General features: G+C 41.1%; 1 protein-coding gene across 1 annotated transcript in view; it reads right to left on the minus strand.

Moving 5' to 3' along the window:
• Positions 1-22,393, minus strand: part of kcnma1a (potassium large conductance calcium-activated channel, subfamily M, alpha member 1a) — a gene marked incomplete at both ends in the record, with an annotated part of 124,891 nt that overhangs the window by 13,196 nt on the left and 89,302 nt on the right. Inside the window, 6 exons of the mRNA XM_079229511.1 lie at positions 2,115-2,307; positions 2,847-3,071; positions 4,271-4,397; positions 8,490-8,583; positions 21,647-21,723; positions 21,822-21,908. Coding sequence (XP_079085637.1) covers positions 2,115-2,307; positions 2,847-3,071; positions 4,271-4,397; positions 8,490-8,583; positions 21,647-21,723; positions 21,822-21,908 — 803 coding nt within the window. The remainder of the gene's footprint in view (positions 1-2,114; positions 2,308-2,846; positions 3,072-4,270; positions 4,398-8,489; positions 8,584-21,646; positions 21,724-21,821; positions 21,909-22,393) is intronic.

Here is a 22,393-nt window from a genome sequence, read left to right on the forward strand (position 1 = left end):
ATGGATAATCAGAACTCTTGTTATACCAATTATTGAACTTGGAAATAGCCAAGGTTTGACACTTCGAGTCAACCAGGGAGCACCAGCTCAGACAGTGCGAACATCATTTTGTCGATGTCCATAAAGGATGATGTTCACTCAACTGGAGAGTGACGGCAAGTTTTACAATACAGCCTCTAAAACACTGCTCTTATTGTTTCATAGTGAACATGAAGACAGCACAGAGATCTAGAAGAATAGCTTACGTTTTGCACGGAGAGTACAGCAAAAAGTGACTGTTGGTGAGAACAGCAATATATGAGGCCTGCTGCTGAGCTGCTTTCAAAACCTGTTATGTTACAAACAGCTCAAAAGTTGCAATGTGAGCTGGAGAGCTGCAAACAGAGAGCTGTATGTCTTCCTGAGAAACAGCTCGATTACTGCAAAAGCAAAGGAGCTCAAATGTGTTTAGCTACCTAGTTTGACTCAAAAAATGTATCTATGACATGCTGTAATATTCCTGTTTCGCTTTATGTAATTACTCCATAATTAAACCTTCAGCAAATATTGACTTTTTTTTTTTTTTTTTAATTGGCTGTCATAATTGTTACACACTTATAATGGAACATTTAGACAATTAGAGTAGAAGTTCCTTATTGGCAAAAAATTGAGAAACCAGAGTTTGAACTGCATGCCTGATCTCACACACACACACACACACACACACACACACACACACACACACACACACACACACACACACACACGTTCTGGCTCGCTGCTATTGTGAGGCTGTAACATTGTCTATCCTGCTCCAGTGTACAATAGGCAAGTGAGATCTGGGTTACATACCCCCTTATCCCTGTAGCCCCCCAGGCACCGCTATGCTCTGTGGTTGACTACATGCTACAGCAGCCGTGAGAAGCTCTCCCCCAGGAAAGCGCATGTTTACTTATTCATTTGCACCTTCTTGTTTTAAATTTCACAGGCAGTCTCTGAATGGGAGCATCGGTAGGAGGAAGAAATCCCCAAAGCAATACCTATGATACAATAGCAATATCTACAGTATGTGCTTGTGTTTCCTTGTGCATGCATGATTGCTTGCCACTCGGGCGTGGGTTTTCTAAAGTGAAGTATTTATCACTGAAATGGGTGGTTGATGTAAGACCCAATTATTGATGACAATAGGCTCCATCCATCGACCCTGGGAGAGGATATAGGCTAGGGGGTTTCCATATTGAGGTGGCTTTCTGTGAATACTGCTCCCCAGAGGGGCGTGCTCTAAGATTTACCCCTGCTTATTGTTCCTCGGTGGCACGGCTATCGACAGCAGATCACTCACTCAAGACTGGAGAAATAACAGCATTGGCATTCTCCTAAAACATGTGAAAGGGCTCTGCACTAAAACATAATGGCCTCTTGGACCTTCAACTTTGATTTGTATTTACAACAGTCACTATGGTGGCATTAAATAGTACTGAGCTCAAAGCATGTCATGCCTTTTGGGCATAAACTGAGGATTACCCGTTCCTGGATGTGCGTGGATAGATCACATCTACATGGATGTCTGCTATACTCGTGCACTGCACACACATTCAAACACGAAGGTGTGTGCGTGCATATGTTGCTGTTTTGTTGTGACTAATGAGGAGCAGCTGAATTGGCCTGCCTGGTGATTTGTACTGGCTGCTTAATGATGATGAGGCCTGATGGGATGCCAGGTTCGTGTGTTTGTCTGCAAACATCAACAATCTGTTCCAGACAATCTGACAGACACCAGATCAGGGGGAACACCATCGAATGACATAGTCATGTTGATTACATCATTAAAAAGTATTATCAAGGAGGTTTAGCAGCATGTAATTACCAGGGACAAGACTGAAATCATCAGAAAATCATGTGTAGTAAACACTCTTCAAAGACTTGATGAAGCATTCAACACTACACAGCATTGTGTGTAGACTTCTTCAGTACAGTAAAGTCAGTCATAGACATCACTTACCACAAACTAACAGTATTTCAAGAGTACTTAGCAGACACTGTGCATGACAAACTCCATTCACCCCCCCAACCCTACCCACCCCCTGTCACCTTTGGGCAGCAGTGCACATGGAGAGTAATAGGACACTCCTTACCTTGTGAATTAGCCTGCAATACCCCAATGCTGTCATCAAACTGCATAGATTTGATGTTGAGTGATGCCAAGATGCATTCTTTATCCTGCAGTGAGGTATCTTCGATATTGTTCTGATTGGCTGACAGTATTACGCACATGTCGCAGAGGTTGATGTTGACAGCCCTTAAATCTGCCCGACTTAATGGCGTACCCTTCAGGGTGAGGAGAACAGAGAGGAAAAGCAAGATGGAGAGAACAGACAGACATAGGGGAGAGAAAAACAAATTGAAGAAGTGAGCAGAGTGGAGCTTTGGGAAATTAGTTAACAAGTATTCTTGTTTTGAGGCGATGACATTCCACTGATCTAACTGGGCATTGGAGAATCAGATACATGGACTTTCTAAAGGCTAGCCTTCGCTGAGGGCTGTGTTTGTGATTCTCCTCTGATCATCAGTCAAGCCAGGCCTAACAAGCTCTAAGGCAGCAAGCCACGCCATCTGTGATGGGCACTGCAGCTGCAACACACATAAACTTCATTTTGGATGTGCAGGATGTGTCACTGCTCTGGATGAGGGGGGCTGACTACGCTCTCATGCAGTGATCATTCAATTGAGTAATGTGTGATCAAATCAAACTGACAATCCCTCTCAGGATTTCAATGTGCATGTAACTCAAAATGTCAATGCCTTGTTAGCTGAACAGAGAATCTGGTTTAAATGTATCTTCTATTGCAGTGAACTGTTACACTCACGGGTAAGATGGAGACCTTGGGGAAGTTGTGTAAAGTCTCCCACTCTCTCCGCAGGTAATCCAGCGAGCCAACAAAGACAATAGGCTTTAGCTCGTGGTAATGGAAATTGCTGGCTCTTAAAGGCATCACCAGGTTTCGCAGCCCCACCAAAGCAGACGTGACATCCCCAAATATACAGACCACCACATGGCCGCTCAGTACTGTCATGGAGGCTTCACTCCGGGTCTGTAGGGAACAGAGGGACACAGGGAAAGGGGAGAAGAGCAGAGAGAGAGGGATGAGGAAGAGTGGAAACAGAGAAGAGAGGAAGACATAAAGACAAAGACATAATTACAGAAAGTCATGAGTACTGGGAAATGTAAACAAAGTAAAACATTCTAGATTTAAGCGCGTTTAAAAGTTATAAACTGTTATAAACCTATATTAAATAGTTTGTTAACCAAGTGTTTGCTGCATTCAACATTTAATCCATCATAAAAACAGGGTTTACTATTTACACATGTACACTAGTTTGGTTAAGCACTATTCTGTTTATAAACAGTTTATTGGATAACCAGAAATAGGAAGTTTACAGAACAAAAACCTAACATTTGGTCTTTTCTGAAAGGACAGCTGATGCAATCAGGCTGAAAAATGCAGTTTGTAAGATTTTAGGCACATACAGTGTAAGACGAGGACCCTGTCATGAATCAGAGGTATAAATAAACAAAGCTTCTCTATTGTATGACATTTGAGTTGAAAAAAAACAATGCAATGCCCTGCTTTTAAGATCTGTCGCCTGTCGCAGCAGCTTGATGTGCATTTGATTGCAAGTTTGAATGTACGTTGACTAAACTAAACGCTACTATGATCCCAGTGGGTTTGAAGATAAAACTGTATCTTTCTTTACTGGAGACATACGGTGAAACTAAGAAAAACTAGGAACCACTGCTGCAAATTTGCTCATACCCTCAGATAATCTGATGGATTAAACATTTTCCATTATCTACATGTATAGAATTTTTTTTGGGTGACCCATCTCATGCAGGAACATCCTTCAGCCCCCGTTAAACTAATTAAAGCAACAAATAAATGTCAACTATATCGATGAATGCGTCTTCTATGTTACATTTGATTTAAACAAATTGTGCACTGACATAAATGCTTACAAACTGCCTTGTTAGAAAATCTGAGCAAACCCATGCGTGCTGTGTTGAAATACTGTTCACAGATCCTTGGAGGACAAATAAAAAAAAATCAATAAACTCACCTTGAAACAACAGAGAGGCAGTGAGAGAAATGTCATTACACATTAGTATGTGATTGTGTTACTACAATATTGAGGGGAAACTGGCTCCTGACAATACTTACTTTAACTTTTTTTTTATTGCGTATGCTATTATATTTGAGAGGTTTTGCAGTTCCACAGTTATTGTCCTACTCACCAGGATGACTTTTTCGATGTCTTTCGATGGGCACCAGTGAAACATCCCTGTCGAGTCATACCTCTTCACGCTCATGTCCATGCTCTCGATTTGTTCATTTCCAGGAATGAGAAGGGGGTCATGTCGACTGGAAAAACAGAACAATTTATTTATGTTAGACCATTTTGTTAAATGACCGCAGCTTTGTAAATGAAGTGGTAACATGAAAGAGACAAAAGACCACCTGGGTTTCTGGAGATCTACACTGTCTATTTATACAATGTGTCAAAAGTCCATCACATTCTCAGAATGTTGGACTTTCTATTGCACTACATACTGTAGGTCCCATAACTCCATTCACCATTCCTTCTTGTCCTTGATGTCAAGTCATCAGAAAACTCAAAGACCCTGGTGCTCGTAGTGGTACAGAGAACAGCACGATTTGAGTGCTACTGACTGAATGGCATGACAACACAAGGCCAATTACCAGCTTTTACCCTCTCCTCCAGCTTCTGACGCCATGCGGCGCAAATAGTAAAAGCTCCAACAGCCTCACACTTTAAATATTTCAGGAATTTGCCCAATCACATTTTGCTTTCCCAACTGATGGCCATTAATGTTTCAACAGCATGTCACAACCAAACAGGCTAATCCACAGCACTGGGCTGCTGAGTTTTATCCGGTGTAACACTGACCATGAAAGGGCTCTTGTCATTCCTGTTATACTGCCTCTCTTGTCCTTGCATTTATCCTACAAGACACGTTCTCACAGTTCCTCTAAAGACAATCCATGAAATGTCATGCAAAACACTGAGTCAGGACAACCTGTAGACATTTAGTGACGTCATTAAAAAAAAAAAAATGCTTGTTTTATAGCAATGCAAATGTAATTTATTTCCAATTCAACCCAAATAATGAAATCCTTGGTTCCATCCAGCGCTATACAGACTCCAAAAACAGGGAACTGCAGAGAGAAAGAGACATTTGAGTAATATGGGAGAAAACATCCCAAGAATTTGACATACATCTTTCTCAGTATCACTCTCTCTATCCTCTATCAACACTGTCATTCACTGACAAGGCTTTGATGTTGTCTCTTCCCTCAACCTGCATTTGGGTTGCATACCAATGCAGGAAAAGTTAAAAAAAAAAAAACACACAAAAAACTGTCAATTAGCCACGCTCTCTCTCCACCTCTCTTTCCCTCTTTCAGTTAGTGCAGGTGATAATAACACTGACAGCATTTAGTGTTTTTACACTCAGCCTGAATCTTTCATCCAGAGCCGCGTGTTGCGCCAATCAACTCCACAGAGCCCCCGTCACTTCAATCTGCTCAGCTCTTCTCGCCTCCACACAGGGGCTGACTGGCGCATGCAGGCGGGCTGCTGCTCCAGCTCTCTCTGCCAAGACAGCTATCTTTCACAGAGCTGTCAGCGGGGTGACTGGCAGCCTGTCACAGGCTCCACACACCTCTCTCTGCCTTCTCCCTGCCTCGGGTTGAACCTACCACAAGACTAAGGGAGAGCAGACATGATGTCTGTGCCACAGTGCCACGCCCAAGGGATATCAGCTGCAGATAATACTGTGACATCTTCGGCGATAGGATGCGTGTCGTCAGGCCTGACCCGTCAAGAAGGTTTGCGGGAATGGTGTTAATGTCATGGTGGCGATGCATCTCGTTAACATGGTGACACGTCATACTGGCAACTGGGGCATTTACAACACAACCATAGTACGGAGATTGCAGCCAGGATGCAAAGTGTGATTACATTTTACACATAGTGTTGAACAATATTACTCAGTAAATATGCAATGTCTGCCTTTAATTTGTGTTGATTGTTTGGGAAGTATATTCTTTATTAGAAGGTTCCCCACCAAAACTACATTCACTATATTTCAAAATGTAATAAATGCACAATTCAGATTGCAAAGCAAACATTCTCCCAGGGTGAGATACAGTATTTTATCTGATTCACTTTTATATAGGACAAATATTTCCCTTACAGCATGTCTCACTCCAGTGTCTCACCCTCTCTCTTTCTTCCTCCCTCCCTCAGTATATATTTCAAACAGAGTTGAGTTATTCCAGTGTATCACTCTGCAGTCACAAACTGGGGATGGGCCTGCTCCCCCAATCCCTCTCTGCCAGACTACGAAGGCAGCCTCTTGCTTTGAAAATTTTCCCCATCATGCAAACTGACAAAGGCATGCTTTTCAAAAGCCCAGAGCCAATCTGTTGATCATTATTTATTTACAAAGGCCTTCAGGCTGCAAGTCCTGTAAAAACCACACTTGATACGTAGGCGCGCTTCTTGCGAGCTCTCTACTGTGTTTTCCCCCTCCTTGCTTGTAGAATAAAGTATCCCTAAGGCTACCTCAAACAATCACTTTTCATTGTGCATAAAATCCACCTTGTAAAACTGTTTAATATATATGGTGTTATTTGTTGACGGGGGCAGCTGTGAAGGGGGGCTGTGGACTGTGATGGGTAATTTGATGTTTTGCTGAGGGCTAAGACTGAGAAAAAAACTACACCTATAACAGAGGACCTGTCATCCCAGTACCCAAGAGCCAGCAGAATACAAAAGCACCCCTAAAGCAGAGAAAACTTTGACACCGCTTTGAAGCGTTTTCAAAACTGAGTAAATAACTCGCAAGAATTATTATCACTGTGAGATCAAAGCAAAGATGCATATATTACATGGCAAACAGGGACCATCTCCTAAGCAAAAAAGGAAGAGAAGAAAAGGTTTTGTGCTCTAAGTTAGGCAAACTAAACAGCCTTTTAAACAAGCAGTTAGCTGGAAATGTGCCAATGTGTAGTTGTTGTTGTAACAGTTTTCTCCCTCTGAGCAAGGGCATCTAAAATGATGCTCTGTTGCAAACTAGACTGAAGGGTATGACTTTGTGTTGGGCTAATGGTTCGGCAAGTGTGAAGGATTATTAAGTGCTTGTTTTGTGGAGAACTGAGGGGGAGGCCGACAAGTATACTAGACAAAATCACAGGCATTGCAGTTCATAAGGAGGAACTCTGCCTGAGGGAAGCTAGCAGGACCAACATACGAAGAAATCGAGTTGAATGTAAGGAACATACACTACAGTGAAGAATAAAACAACACGTGATAACAGAATAAATAGTTAAAGGATTAAAATTGTATTTAATTTAAATTCTATTTTGTATGGAAATATAATCCTTTTTAGCAGAAATGTCCATTATATGTGTCATATATTGTATTTGTTGGGGTGGGGGGGTTGCTTTTTGGGATTTAAATTCTATACAAAATAATGTATTTTCCCACACAATTCAGATAAGGAGTTTCTACTGCAGTGCAGCTTATCCTCGTACATAATAACAGTGACAAGTGTTTGTGACAAAAACCACACAGCTCTCTCTTCAGATTTCCCGACTGTAAAGTCATAGAGATGACAACCATAACACTTACTCTCATTAAGAGTTGGGCAGCGTCGCTATGAATGTTCCTGTCCTGTTAGATCTTCGACGTCACTCCTTTATCCTGCCGTCCCAATCCGCACAGCTCGGCCTCCCTGTATTTTCCACGCTGTCGTGTTGCTAACCCCGCCTCGCAACCAGAGGAGCACATAAACCTACCCCCTTTTATCTTTCAAAATCAATTAACAGCAATTTAATTCCACAGGACAGGATAAAAGGAAGGTAATATTTGAATTCATATTTGATTGTGATGATACATCTCACATATGGCCTTAAGTACCAGAAACAGTACTCACAGGGGTTCCCACAATAGAGGAGTAGCCTGAGGGCAAAGTAACCGTGCAGGTCCCTCTGATTGGTTGCTGGTGTCATTAGTGCCAGCATTGTTTAAGGAGCACATGTGGACCAGACCGGAGGAGGTGACAGCTGGGACTTTAAAGCCAGAGGAGTTTTCAAACGACTGCTCACAGCTGCTTTCCATGACAGAAATATTATTTCAGCTCTGTCATTAACAGCTGACAGCATGCCATCCTAAACAGCCACTGCCTAACAGGGCACTTCTCTCTCTTTCTCTCACAGTTTCTTGCCTCCTTCTTCTGCCACCCCTAATTTGCCCCCTCCCATCCATCCAAACACCCATCATCTCACCATCAGCAGCATCCACCTCTGAAGTATCTCTCACACGCATCCCTCCATCCCTTCCTCTCTGCCTCCGTTCTTCCCTGTATCTGACTTCTTCTCACTCCCCATTTGAAGTGCTGGAAGGAGAATAAAATCAGCGTCTCTTACCTCATCATTTTAGGCGAGTTGTTGGGTGAGTTTCGCATCCCTCCGTTGCGCTGCTTTTTTTTGGGCGAGAGAGTGGATGGATGCTCGTCTTCGACTGCGAACACATGCAAAGAATGTCAGAATAGAGACAGATAGTTGGGAAAGTGTGCAGGACCTGACAGGATAAAAACATTGACAACAACCAATCAATCATTGCAAACAAAAAACTGAACAGAAAAAAAGGGGAAATTAATCATTCAGTGTGAAATTGAGGAAATATAGAGAAAGCATTAGTAACGGACAATGGTAAATCTGCAATAGGTGGGAGAAAAACACGGAGAAAAAAACAATTTACGAGCTAATAAGGTTACGGAAGGCTCATATCCCCAAACCCCCATATTTAGGCTCTTCAAAGGTGCACTTTTACAGGGCTTTCAGTAATACACTACTGCATCTGCTCAGTACACCCGCTAAAGTGTGCAGATGGTTGGACCTCTAGCGGTCTGCATCAGAGTGACCATGCTTACCTACACAATTAATTGCCATGTGATGGTACAGACTGTCATTGTCAGTGGGCCATGGGCAAAAGCAATGACAATGAGATCAATTAAGGTGATGGAGATGGATCTTGAGTGGGTAGTTTATTTTATTTTTTAACAAAACTATCTGAACCCCACCCCATCATTCCAGTTAAAGCGCAGAAACTTGCTCTTCTGGTCTTCCTCCATGCCAAGAGAACACTCAACACACATCACTAAGGACAGGCCACGCGAACAGAGTATGAATGAGTGAACTTTGAATATCGAAAGCAGCTAATAAATAAACATCATCCTCCAGAAGGAGGTCAGAAGGACTCTTAAAAGTTTAAATGAAAAATGTATTATTTATGGTAGATTTAACAGTCCATTTTAGATTTGGACGCTTTGGTCTTAAGCGTTTGCAGGACGCTGAACCATAGCCACAATGTTTCTTACGATTTTTTTAGTAGAAGTTCAGCTTCCTGTCAACTATACTTGGATGTGCTGAGAAATGGGGGGGGGGGGGGGGGGGCAACACTATTTTCTAACTTTGCTTGAGTCCCAGTCAGACAGAGGACGAGAAAGAGCAGCCAGATTGAGGCCAGGCCCAGTCGTCTGAAGACTTCAGGCAAGCGAACAGTAGTCTGATCTTCACTACTGTCTGTGAGTTTCAAGAGCTTTCAGACAGGCACCCAGATACTCTTATCCACTCTGCACTCTGCCAGCGCAAATGCCAAGTGCCCCGTCACTTCAAACCCGTATTAGTCCTTTGGTTAGGAATCAATAACACAGCATGATATTAGTGCAAATCAATGTGCACGCTGCAAGCCGTGACTATTCTAAGCATGTGGAAATTAATTATTGTCTGAGCCCCCGTCCGATGCTGTCACCTAATTCTGCTAATAAAAGATAAGAAATATGACTTTGCCTTCTAATAAAATGTCACTCCCTGACATTTCCTTTATGCAATTGGGCTTTCGGGAATAGCTAATATCGCAAGCACTTTACAATTTACAAATAATTCTCTCTCTAATGTACTTTGAAAATACCACATCAAATATATGCATTCCTCACCATATTGTTGAGACAGGCTCCTCCTGGTTTAAACTTAATTTGTTGACAGTAAAAGTACAACACTAAAAATTAAATGATTTCAAGCTACTGAGTAATAAACAAGATTAAAAACTAAAGTTTCTATTTCAGCTCGATATCCTCAGAGCTCACAACTAAATAAATAAATAAAGATAAGTAGCTCTTTTGTTTTGATTCTTAATTGACATGTTTTATCACTCCTTGGTTTGGAAGTCACCCAATGTAGACGGAAGCAGCCACTGCAGTAGCAGGCGTATCTGTGCAAAGCAGCAGGAGAAATAACAGCAGTAGCTCCAGCAGAGTGAACCGTCATGCAGCAAACAAGACAAAATGAAGCAACGGGACAGGCAGGGTTACTGACTGATGCATCCCGCTGAGGGGGCAACCTACAGTGCCTACTGTGACTGAGCAGCATGGCATTATTGGGGTGGTAGCGGTATTTCACCGGCAGACTGCGGGCCCGGTTCAGCCGACTCTCTGCCTGGGATCTGGCAACCACGTCTCCTGGACCTGAGATACTGAGGCGCAGTTGTGAGGGTTCAGACCCAGGCCTTGGCCCCATGGGGAGCAGACTTCCTTTACGGTTATTAACAAGGGGGATGTTGCGTTTGCCTGGGATGAACGGGGGGTCCTTGGGGTGCGAGTTGTCGGGAAGGAATGCATTTGTGGTGGTGGAGGTGGAGTTGCAGCCGGTGGTTTTAACTGATCGTTTTTGAAAAGACGGTCTAACTTCATCCATTACTGTCAAACAATGGAGAATAAAAGTGTGAGAAAGCCTGTATTATTGCTGAAAAATTAGTTAGTGATTAAACTCCAGAAGATTCCCTTGTGTTATTTATTGCTGAATTTTTTTTACATTATGTAATTGTTTTATCAAAGATTAAGGACAAATTTAAACTAAATCCAGCATTTTACTACAGGGTGTTAACAAATTAATTGGTAAATAAGAAAGAGATTAATTAACTTGAAACAAATATGTAAGAAAAAAAAGAATTAAAATCCTGTATGGAAAATCAGACACTTGGTTTGTTTTCTTCTCATTTCAGTTCTGATTAAGCCCAACAAATGAATGGCATGAAAACAGGAATCATTTATCATTACATTTTTCTAAAACTGGTGTTGAAACTTCATCTTTTCTTATCTACTTGGCACACGCTCTGACTGAAATGTTCGCAGTGACATTACTTTGCATTTGAGACAAACATGAATTAGTAAGAAGTCTCTTCGTTTTATTTCTCAGCTGCGCTTCACTTTCTGGGAGAACATAAACGGAGACACGGCTGAAGCCAGTCAAATTCAATCAAATATTGTGTCATTTCAAGCATAATGTGTTACAGAATACTTTCACTTCGAACAAATAAAAAACTAGAAGTAATAATTTATAATATTACTAATTCAAAAAACGTTGTATCATAGAACATTTATAGAGGATTCATTTTGTATTGTGTATCGAAATTTAGTTTGATTCCAGACCAAAGAAAGATAGTCCTATATTCTCAAACATGGTGAATTCAAATCTAACTTTGACTGTATTTAATATGAGAATAAATTATCTGAATGTAGAAAGTCGGGCACAACTGATGTTCAGCAAGCCGTCCCACCAAACACACACACACACACACACACACACACACACACACACACACACACACACACACACACACACACACACACATCATTTGACTGAGGCTGCAGAGTCAACCTGTATGTTTGCATGTATTGAAGTGGCTGTAAAGTTGAACGGGAGAAGAGGAGCCCTGTTCCTCCCTTTGGTAGAAGGGTGGTTGGTTGGTTGTTTGGAGGGGAGAGCATGCTTGGGTGGCCCCGGGCGATAAACAGACGTTTATCCCAGCCGTCAGCTGCCTCCTTGATTTACGGGGCGCTACCGATAGCTCCTGGATTCATCTGGCCCTTGTCAAACACGTGCAGCGTTAGAGAGCGCTCACCCGCCCTGGCAGGTCCACTGTGCATCCTGAACAACGCAGACGGCAACTGTCCCTTCCTGAAATGCTAATCACATGACGGTACTGTCCTGCATGCAAGCCTATCAGATTGTCGTGACCCAATGTAAACTGGATGATGAGGCAGAGGAATAACAACTACAAATGTTTACTTTTGTATGTGAGCTAAGCTGGCTTTGCCATCATAGTGTTTGCTGCATGAGCGTGTTTTGTTCTTCATCTGCATCGCAACTGCATGAAAAAGCTTTTTATGCAATGCGTATTTCTCATTTATTTGTTGGTTTTGAACATACAACTAAAACTAATATTGTGACAGCTCCAGATCCTTTTAGTTCTGCTTAGAGACAGCCACTATTTCAAAGAGGGCACAAAAAATGTCTTCAATATCAATATTCTTAAGGTGAACAAATACATTGAATAGCAATATACATATAAAATGTTAGAGGTGACAAATAGCAATTAAGCAATATTCTTAACCATTAGAGTAAAAAAGTAATGCATTTAACAATTATTTAAGATTTACCTAAATTGCAATCAGCTTTGAATCGAACGCCAGCTTCTTTCTGACCTCCACTGTTCCCTGGTGTTGTAGCGCCATCTGCTGCTACATGCAGCACAATACAAAAAGAATATTTTATGGAACTACATGGTATTATCAAACACAAAATTATGTATTTGCAGTTGCTATCAATACCAGGAATGAATTTACAATCAACATATGTTGAATTATTTAACTTATAAACGTAATAAACAGTCTGTCTGAGTTAAACATTGAATTTCACACTGATTAAACTGAGTTTACTTTGTCTCTGTATAAGATACAAGACAACATCAGGATATTCTAAAGGAATATGGGATATCAAAGCAAATACTAAAGCATAGCATCAGTACTAATTATGTTACATGACATTGTGAGGGGTCTACAGTCTAAACACAGAGTTGGGGCAGAATGGAGAAGGACAGAGAAACACACTTACGTGATCTGACATATCCATTATACTTATATTTGGCTGAGGAGAATGCAAAGACAAGTGGCAGGTCACACGGGGGGAGAAAGGATGTAATGAAACAGGCACATTAGGAAATAGAGACATCAACATAAGAGCGGTGTGTGGAAATGAAATAAAATGAAATGAAATGTAACTATGATGAAGTACTACCAGTGAAAGGCATGAGGGCATTAACCAAAAAATTAAAAAGGTACAATTAATTAAAATTAGGGAAAAACCTAATGGTGGTGATAATGATGGCACAAACTAGGCAGACAGGTGGGTGAAATGAACTGTCTATCATGAGATTGAGCCATGCTTTTGGAAAGGTTCACTCAACCTGTAATGGGATGTAATGACAGACTAATGGCTGATTTCTTTTTAATAAAAAAAAAAGCTAAATTTACGGTTACACTGGTTTCAGTGGTAGATCCAACAAAGTAATGTTTCTAATTTAAAAAAACTCATTATATGCTTTGACGTTTTACATTTTGATTTAAATGTGATGAGCATTGTGAGGTCTGTAGATAGAACAAATAAAGCCACCATGGGGTGCAAATACAACAACTACATACTGAAGTGCATGTAGACGTCCAGAACACAGATAGCGGACACTCGCTATTCAAAACAGTCGCGGTAACAGAGCACAAATGCAAAGAGACTTGATCTTTACATGCAGTCCACATCTCTTGCAATACATGTGATTTGGAAGAAAGATATTGCAACATGGGTTCAATGCTTCACTTTTAAATCTCTTAGGATGTTCTCTAAAAAGAGTTGACCACGGTCTCCACTTATGTCAGAACTAGTAATTATCTGGGAATTACAGTTCACGACCTAGACTGAGGAGGTACCGATAGAAGTACTGATACAGTGGGCATTTGAAATGAGCTCCGAACGGCTGACACTCCTCGCTCTTTCCCAGAGTCTCTTCCAGCAGTAAAGGTCACAGTGAGGGCCCAAGGCTGGCCTATGACACAGATCCTCAAACAGGGACCCACAGTGGCCCTGGCATCTGTCTCTAGCAATCTGCCCGCACAGCAGAGGCGGCAGACTAACTGGCTAGCATCTGGGGCGTAGCGAGGCGGCATAGGACAGGGGGGGGGGGGCAAGCCTGCCTGGTGGACAGGAGCTGTCAGGGCAAGTTTGGTGACAGACCAGCAGGGCTGGGAAAATGAAAATGCAAACATAATTTCCGTGTCAGGATAGATAAGGTCTCCAACAATGAGATGCAGATGCGCACACATGCACAGACACAGAGATAGAAGTGCATGTTGTTACACACACAAGATGTGCACATGCACGCACACACACTCTCGCACACACACAGCCAAAATGGCCAGGAACTAGCTGAAAGCATCTCCCGAGCCCCGGGCCTCCGACCCTTGTCCATAGCCCAGCTTTATAAAAGCTGTCAGCCTCTCCATTATATCACGTGTCTAGGTTTTCTCACTGAAGGAAGCTGGCTGCCTGTGATGAGGGTCTGGTCACAAAGAAAGACCATAATAACTATACAGATCAAAGAAATTAGTAAATCAGTTTACAATTCTGAATAACTTCTGGAAATATTTTAAAACATAAATTGTTGAAGACAAGAATCACACAACCACACAAAGGGGAACACTAATGGGTGCTTTGAACTATATTTTGTAACTATTCACAAGTGGTAAAAACTATTTTCACTCCAACAATTGTCTCACCAAACTGTAGGATTTATATATGAGTGATCTCTAGGAACAGAAGACTACATTCAATGAGTCAGCTCATTTGTCCATAGATTGCTCCATCAGCACAAGGGGTTTATCAATTTCACCAAATATCTCATGACTCACCTAACCCCGAAGATGAGTGTATATTAAAAACATCTATGAAGACAATATTGAATCATTAAAGACCAGAAAGCAACACAGAAGTGTTGCACTGTGTTTTATTAGGTGGTCCCAATGTAACTTGCATTAGAACAAAGGGTGCATTAAATGAATGAGTTCTATCCAAGAAATCAATTATCCAAGTACTAGGGCTAGAAAATTCTGGTTCAGATGTACAAGAGCATGAAGTCATCATGGATAAAGACGTCTTATCCTTTCAGTCTGCTGGGGGAAAAAACAGGGGAAATGGAGAGGAAATCCAACAATCCCTGGCTGACAAAGCCCAATGCACTCCTTTAGTAAACTCACTTTGTTCAGACAAAGTCAGAGTTAAAAAGGGAAAGAAATCTAAGACAGGGGAGGCTTTCCTGAAATCCTACAGGGGGTTGAGGGAGAAGTGAGATCAGTAACCATGTAATGGCCAGTAATTGGTACCAAGGGATATCAGCGCAGGCCGAACTACAAGAGGCCAAGCCAAACTCATCATGGTATGTTTGACACTAATCTAGGCTGAGTCGGCAGACGGTGGGAGAATGTTGAGAAGGAAATCGGATCTGTATGTCTGAACCAAAGGCTTTTATAGCTAGTCTACTGATGCCATGTGTAATTGACAGACAATTTAGTATTTCCCATCCACTCAAAAGCAAAATCGAAAGGAGGGTGATCTGCTAAGAGCTTTTGACCTGCGACCTTTTCTTTATCAAGCGAACTATCACTATTTTGTAGTTCTCATTTCGTGTTTTTCTCTCCTCTATTATTCTCTCCTTTCACCTTGTCTATTTCTTGTTCGTTCCTACCACACAAAGCCTCTCTCTACCATTATATTTGTCTTCACCTTACCCTTAGCTCTTATCCCTTCTCTCATGCAGTGTATGTGATATAGACTGTTAGAGACTGCAGGAGGTAGATACACTACATACAACAATTGTGATCAGAGGCTGAGCCGGACATTTTATACAATAAAATGTACCAATTGACACTTTCTGTTGAAAAATCTGTGTTAATTGTGGGAAGAATTGGATGTGTTCTTGCTCTTGTTCTTTTCTAAAAGCCTAAAAGAGTAGAAGGTCACTGCAGGTGCTTGAGATATTATTAGTTATAATTCCTGAACCAATGTCAGCAATAAAAATATGTTTTAATATCAGTGCGCTGCACCTCATTTATAAGGCTCGACAAGACTGTTAGAAATCTTCAAAACACCGTTTCAGATGTGATTTTTCTCTTATCTTCTGCATTAAAGTGAAACTAAAGACTCTGAACAGTTGATCGGAAAGGTTAAGTCAAAGGTAAAAGAAAAAAAGGAACAGAAGCAAAGCTGCTTTAACTGAAAACAGTGCAAACTGAAAACAGTGTTAACTCAGAGGTTTGTAAGGACCTTCAAATTAAATATATAAGACAATAATTTCACAAACACTATCAGTGCAATACAGGCTAAAACCATGAGAATAAAATAATACGTTCCATTTTTTTATATACAGATATCTTACCTTTACAGTTCAAAATACATCAGATCCAATAGGGATTTTATCACACAACTGCATGACTGATGCAGCATGCGTTAGCCACATGTCTAACACCTACAGTACTGTACAGTACAGCAGCACCACAGAGCCACACCACCACTAACCCACCACACGTAGTACACTCAGGAAATCAAACAAATAGTGTCCAATGAAAACGATGAATAACTGAAGAATACTGATGGAATTCAACTACAAATAACATAAGATTATAAGAGTAAGAGTTAAAATAAAATAATTGGAAAATCATAGATAGATAGATAGATAGATAGATAGATAGATAGATAGATAGATAGATAGATAGATAGACAAATAGAGAGACAAACAGACAGAGAGACAAACAGATAGATAGACCGACAGATAAGACAGATAATTAAAAAATAATTAAAAAATGTATTCACGACGCAACAGCTACACAGACTATGGAGTCACAGTCAACGGATCACACCACATAGACGACATCACAGACGTACACGTACAGTACCTCTGCATGGTACAATATACACAGAGCACATAGCACAAACATCTAACAGCATGTGTTGGGCGGTGTAACTTACAGGCACGTAAAGTGGTTGCGCAATCATGAACAGAGACAGAGGAAAGTGGGTAGGCCCTCTGAAGGGTGTCCATGTTACTATGTACACTGCCTGACATGCAAGAGCAGTCTTGCTCTGAACAGCCGCAATCAAAACAACATGCCAGTTTCATTTGTTTGTAGATGGACATCTTGGCTACAGTCATGTTTTGGGATGAGAGGAAAGGAAAAGCAGCAAGTTAATGGCAAAAGGAGAAATATTCATCCAGGGGAAGTTGGAAGGTAACTTCATCAGAAAGTGCAAGCCTTAGCCACCTGCTGCCACAGACTTAAGCCCTAAATTAAATTAACACGCTCCACGTGCCAATATTTATTTGAAATTCAAATAACTTTACCGAATCAAAAGTCATCCAATTATTATTTTGTATTTCTTGTCCGTAGAGTCAAATTAGGACACTTTACAATATAACAATATACATAATAGAATACTATTCCAGCGCATTAGTTATCATTTCTATTGACTGAGTCTGGAGAGGTCAAGCTGTGTGCTAAGGCTGTAACAGGTCAAAAGGCAAAACTATAACAGTGGGAAAGAGGGCTGAGGAGAAAGGAAAGAGGGAGGAAGGCATTCAGGGAAGAGAGGCATGAGCAATGTTTTCAGCAGCAACCTCATACAATGTTTCATACATTTGTACATCCTCTATCCATTTGGCTAAAGGAGTGGATCACGTACCTGTATCCCATCATGCAGCTGTAGCGGCTCTGTCCAAGGCATCACACTATTCTACTGGCTTGATGGGCCAATTCATGCTACTGTATAATCAAACCTGCAGTTTCACTGCTCCGATCCCCAAGGGAGGCTTCACTCTAATGTGCATGCATGCATACATGATAAGTCTGTATATGTTAGTAATTATTCTGTGATTCTTTGTCAATTTAAAGTGAGCATATTTAACTTTTGAAAGAGGAAATACCGTTCTTCATCTTACAGATTGATAGGTAATAAAAAGCACAATTGTTTATTATCCACATGCCTCAAATGCACGAGGTGAAAATACTGAGTAGGCATGTTTAATTGTGTCCACTCAATAAAATCAAAATCACAATCAAAGTTCACAGTGACTGTTAGTATATTTACAATGATCAACACCAATGCCATAATGATTGTATCAAAGAGTTTCATTGATGTTTCTATTTAATTATCATTCTAAAGAAAATGCAATTTGGAAAATAGGTGCTCTTGTTTGCTCTTGCTCTTGTTAAGAGTGGATGTGAAAGTAGTATTACACAATCAATGTGTGTGTGTGTGTGTGTGTGTGTGTGTGTGTGTGTGTGTGTGTGTGTGTGTGTGTGTGTGTGTGTGTGTGTGTGTGTGTGTGTGTGTGTGTGTGTGTGTGTGTGTGTGTGTGTGTGTGTGTGTGTGTGTGTGTGTGTGTGTGTGTGTGAAGCTCTGAACCCCAAGGGAAGCAGGAGTGAAAGTCCCGCGAGTAGCACATCTAGATTGCTATGACTCTGGGCAGAAACAGTCCCTGGTTCCCATTCTCTCATTGCTAAGGTGCAAACAGACAGCGGACTAATACCGTCTGGCACCTTTACAGAGACACTTTCAGCATCTTTGACTCTGAGTCACATCGGAAAATAAGATCTTGAATGAAATAATGTGTTTTAGCTTCTGGCCAGGGAAAGAATGGGAAGCGCAGATCATAACCCATGGGATGAAGGCATCAGGGACTGTTGTATCCTGTGGCATGCACATGTGCCTTATGAGCATGTAATAAGCATGCAGAAAACATAGTTTTGGTCTAAGCAACAAGAGAAGCTACAGAGATAACTGTTCACATTGTTGAAACAGTTTGGGGGTATGGTAGACATGGTGCAGCGATGCTATCACTTCATGCTGGAATTTCTTAACTTCAGAGTTTTTGCTCAGGCATTCAGACCACAGTACATGTTGTTGTTTTTTACAATGTAGATTATTGACACATGGAAGAGGGGTGATGGATAACACAAGACACACACATATACACACACACACCAACAATGTCTTTGACTTCTGACTACACAAATACCCCGATTCTGGCCTTGAACGAAAAGGTGTCCATTTCAGGGCATTCCTACTTGAAGATTCAACATGACGGCTGCCCTGATAAACTGTCTGCATGGGTTCAATCAGTCACCATCTTCTATAATCCACCAAGGCACGACATACTTAAACAGAAGCTATCAGGGCACTATGTTGAATATGAAGGATGTCCCAAAGAAAGCACCGTTCTGTTATATCCCCCTAAGACTTCCCTATTCAGCAAAGATTGCAAGGAAAAGTATTACAGAAGCTCAAGAGTTGAACTTGTGAGCGATAGCAAACGCAGTGCACAGTAGCTTATTGCAGTGGCGGCCAAAAAGAGTGCAGAAGACAAATGCTTTTGTCCTTGGAAAGGCAGACATTCTGCACAAACACAACGCCAACTACACCATATCATAAAAACAAAACATTAAAAAACTTGACAATCTTTAGATCTGTTTTTTATCAAATGTATTACCCTAATGCACAGAAACACACCAATGTCATCCTTGCGTTTTTGCTGAACGGGTTTCAGGGGGTTTAAGTTTCCTCTAAAGGCATCAGCATTTGAGTATTGTATTATTAGACTTGACTCTGGCATGACATCGCCATCTGGTGGCAATCTAACGCTATGACAAGTTACACTGTACTGCTAGTGAAATTAATCCAATGCAGCAAGTAGGGAAAAAAAGAAGAAGGTTGCCTAGATTTGAAATGCACAAGACGTGTGTGGTGACATTTCAACTCTGAGACGAACTGATGATCTCTGAAACCTCGGCCAGAGCAGGACGAGGACCCAACGTTTACAAAGGGGCTGAGATCACAGAGAAGTGGGGCAAGGGGAAGACCAGATTGTTTTGATTGTGTTTTGGCAACCTAGCTCGTTAGGATTTGCTGAACTTCCCACAAGGACATTTTCTGCTCTCTGAAAGTACAGCCACACACAAAACCTCCTTTGACGGAAAGCAGAACAATTTAAACCTCAGTGGTTCTTGTTCATTTCCTTTCCCTTGTGTTAGCTCTTCTAAATCTATGATTACTGTATGGCATCCGTGATTTTTAGTACTTTCCTTCTGTACTTTCTTGAAGCATTACACTATAGGGAGGTTAATCATTGGTAATGGCATAAGACTAGCCACAGATTGGCTTTCAAATGCCATATGAGATTGGTTGGAGGATCAAAAAGTGAGGGAAAACTGCAGATCTTGCCGGCCACATCCGATTAAGTCACACTAGATTGTCATTTCCAACGAGCATCGGCTGACTTGGGCTGTCATGAGAAGGCCTGAGTTTGTTTCAGCTGTTTTGGTTTTGGTCTGAGCACAGTACAGTAGAAATGGGAGGCGAGGAGAAGGATGCAGAAGCTACACTGGTACATGCAACATAGATACAGTATACTATTAGCTGAAGAGGAAAAAACTATTGCACTGCACTCTGGGTAAAAGTACAGCCATTTTCTTTTACTCACAATACATCACTACCAGTGAGTAGTGAAAATAAAGTGTTGTTTTCCAATGGCAGCAGGGAAGGAAATACATCAAAAGTGTCACTGGTCATAAAGAAACATGGGAAAAACAACAGAAGAGAACAAAACATGGTAGAACAGAACATACTGTCAGACAGATATCCCTTGCCGTAATGGAACTGTCATATTTCTAAATGCAACTCTCTTGTTGGGAACTAATAACATAAAACACAACGCCATGTCGATCACCTTGGTCTCAGACATGACGATGTTATGAAAGCAAACCGAAGTAAACAGTTTGTCTAAATAAAACCAGAGTGTGAAAAGCCTGATGATTCTATTGAGCTGGAAGAACAAGAGATTGTCTGAATAATTGAAATGACACAGACAAAAGAAGGAAATGGTGGGTTTCTTTTTGAAAACCAGGCTTTGTCTCTAACAGGCTGCTTACAGTAATTGTCTGTGACCTTTTGTGGAAATACGGGATATTCACCTGAATTATTTATCCAGTGGCTAACATGTCCTGACAAGTGACTACTGTGCATAGGTCAGGTTATATTCATGTGCTGTTCCTGCCTTAATGGTAATGTTATGTCTGCAGAATTAAAAAGGGAAACTATCCATTTGACAGGGGCATGGGTGTATTGTCTGAAATATAACAATTAAGAGCACAGCGGCTGAGCTCATTACTCTCATAGCATTTGCATGTCAAATTAATATAATACAGTGGGTCATATTTTCTAATATTTTAAATATTGCAGTAAAAAAGCTGATTGTCTTATACATTGTCTCTCTTATTGTGGATGACAGCTGTCAACTAACACAATTTAAACTATATCTACTGTATGCCTCAGGCCTTTAAAATGTTTTTTTAAATTGTGTAAATAAAGTAGAATAAAAAACAAATCATATATTGACTGATGGTCATAATGAAATTATGGAAGTTCAAATGGGACCTATAATAAACACTTTCCTAAGGGTATAATGGTGTGACAGCATACAGTATTACCTTTAAAATCAGATTGTCATGGTACATAGGATTAATGACACAATGAGAGGTACAGTTTAATATAAACCATATGAGACACACAGACTCACAGTTAGGTTTTGGAGCGAGAGAAGGGGAAGGAGGGTGTCGATGGGGCAAAATGAAGGCGCCGTTACTCACGTCGTTTGCAGGCACATTTCTTGATCCGCTTAGCGTCTGTGATGTCGTCATGACAAGCTTTGCAGTAGAAAAATGCTCTAAAAGTGACACCGTAAAAATGTTTAGCACTTAGAATAATCAAACTGGCCATTTGACATAATTAGTGATCAGCTGTTCATCAGGATTGCCATATTACCTCTTCACTTCCTTGGCATCACTGGCGATAAAAAATCCCAGCGTCCCTTCCTGCAGCTTGACATGGTTACCCGGGTTGATGAGGATGCTGGGTTATCAGAGAAATAGACACATCATGCTCATTAACCTCTGGTTAATACTCATGTTCATGAACATAACATGCTAATCAAGAGGAATGGTACACAGACTTGTTGAAGCCATTAATCGGATGTGCACTGTGCTTATCTGGACTTTTGTTTTGTTTTGGATTGTGGGCAATTTGCTGATGTGATACTCACATGGATGGACAGAATGTACAACAGTATGATCGCACATTGAATTTTAATTCTTTTCTTTATAGTATGGTATTGGTTTGCCACAGGGTGAGAAGGGTGACAGAGAGGTACGAGTAAAGGGAACAAGGGCAGAAAGAATTAAAATTATGGCCATGGAGTGGTTTTAGTGTCAGCACTCAAATGCAGTCATCTAGTCATGATGTCATGATGGCCACTGAGACGTGGCTGCAGTACAGAGAATGTACAGTAAGAGTTGTTATCTCGGTTAGTAATTGACAGTGGGATGCAAGGGAATGAA

Source organism: Taurulus bubalis, assembly GCF_910589615.1.
Source record: "Taurulus bubalis genome assembly, chromosome: 14".
Lineage (NCBI taxonomy): Eukaryota > Metazoa > Chordata > Actinopteri > Perciformes > Cottidae > Taurulus > Taurulus bubalis.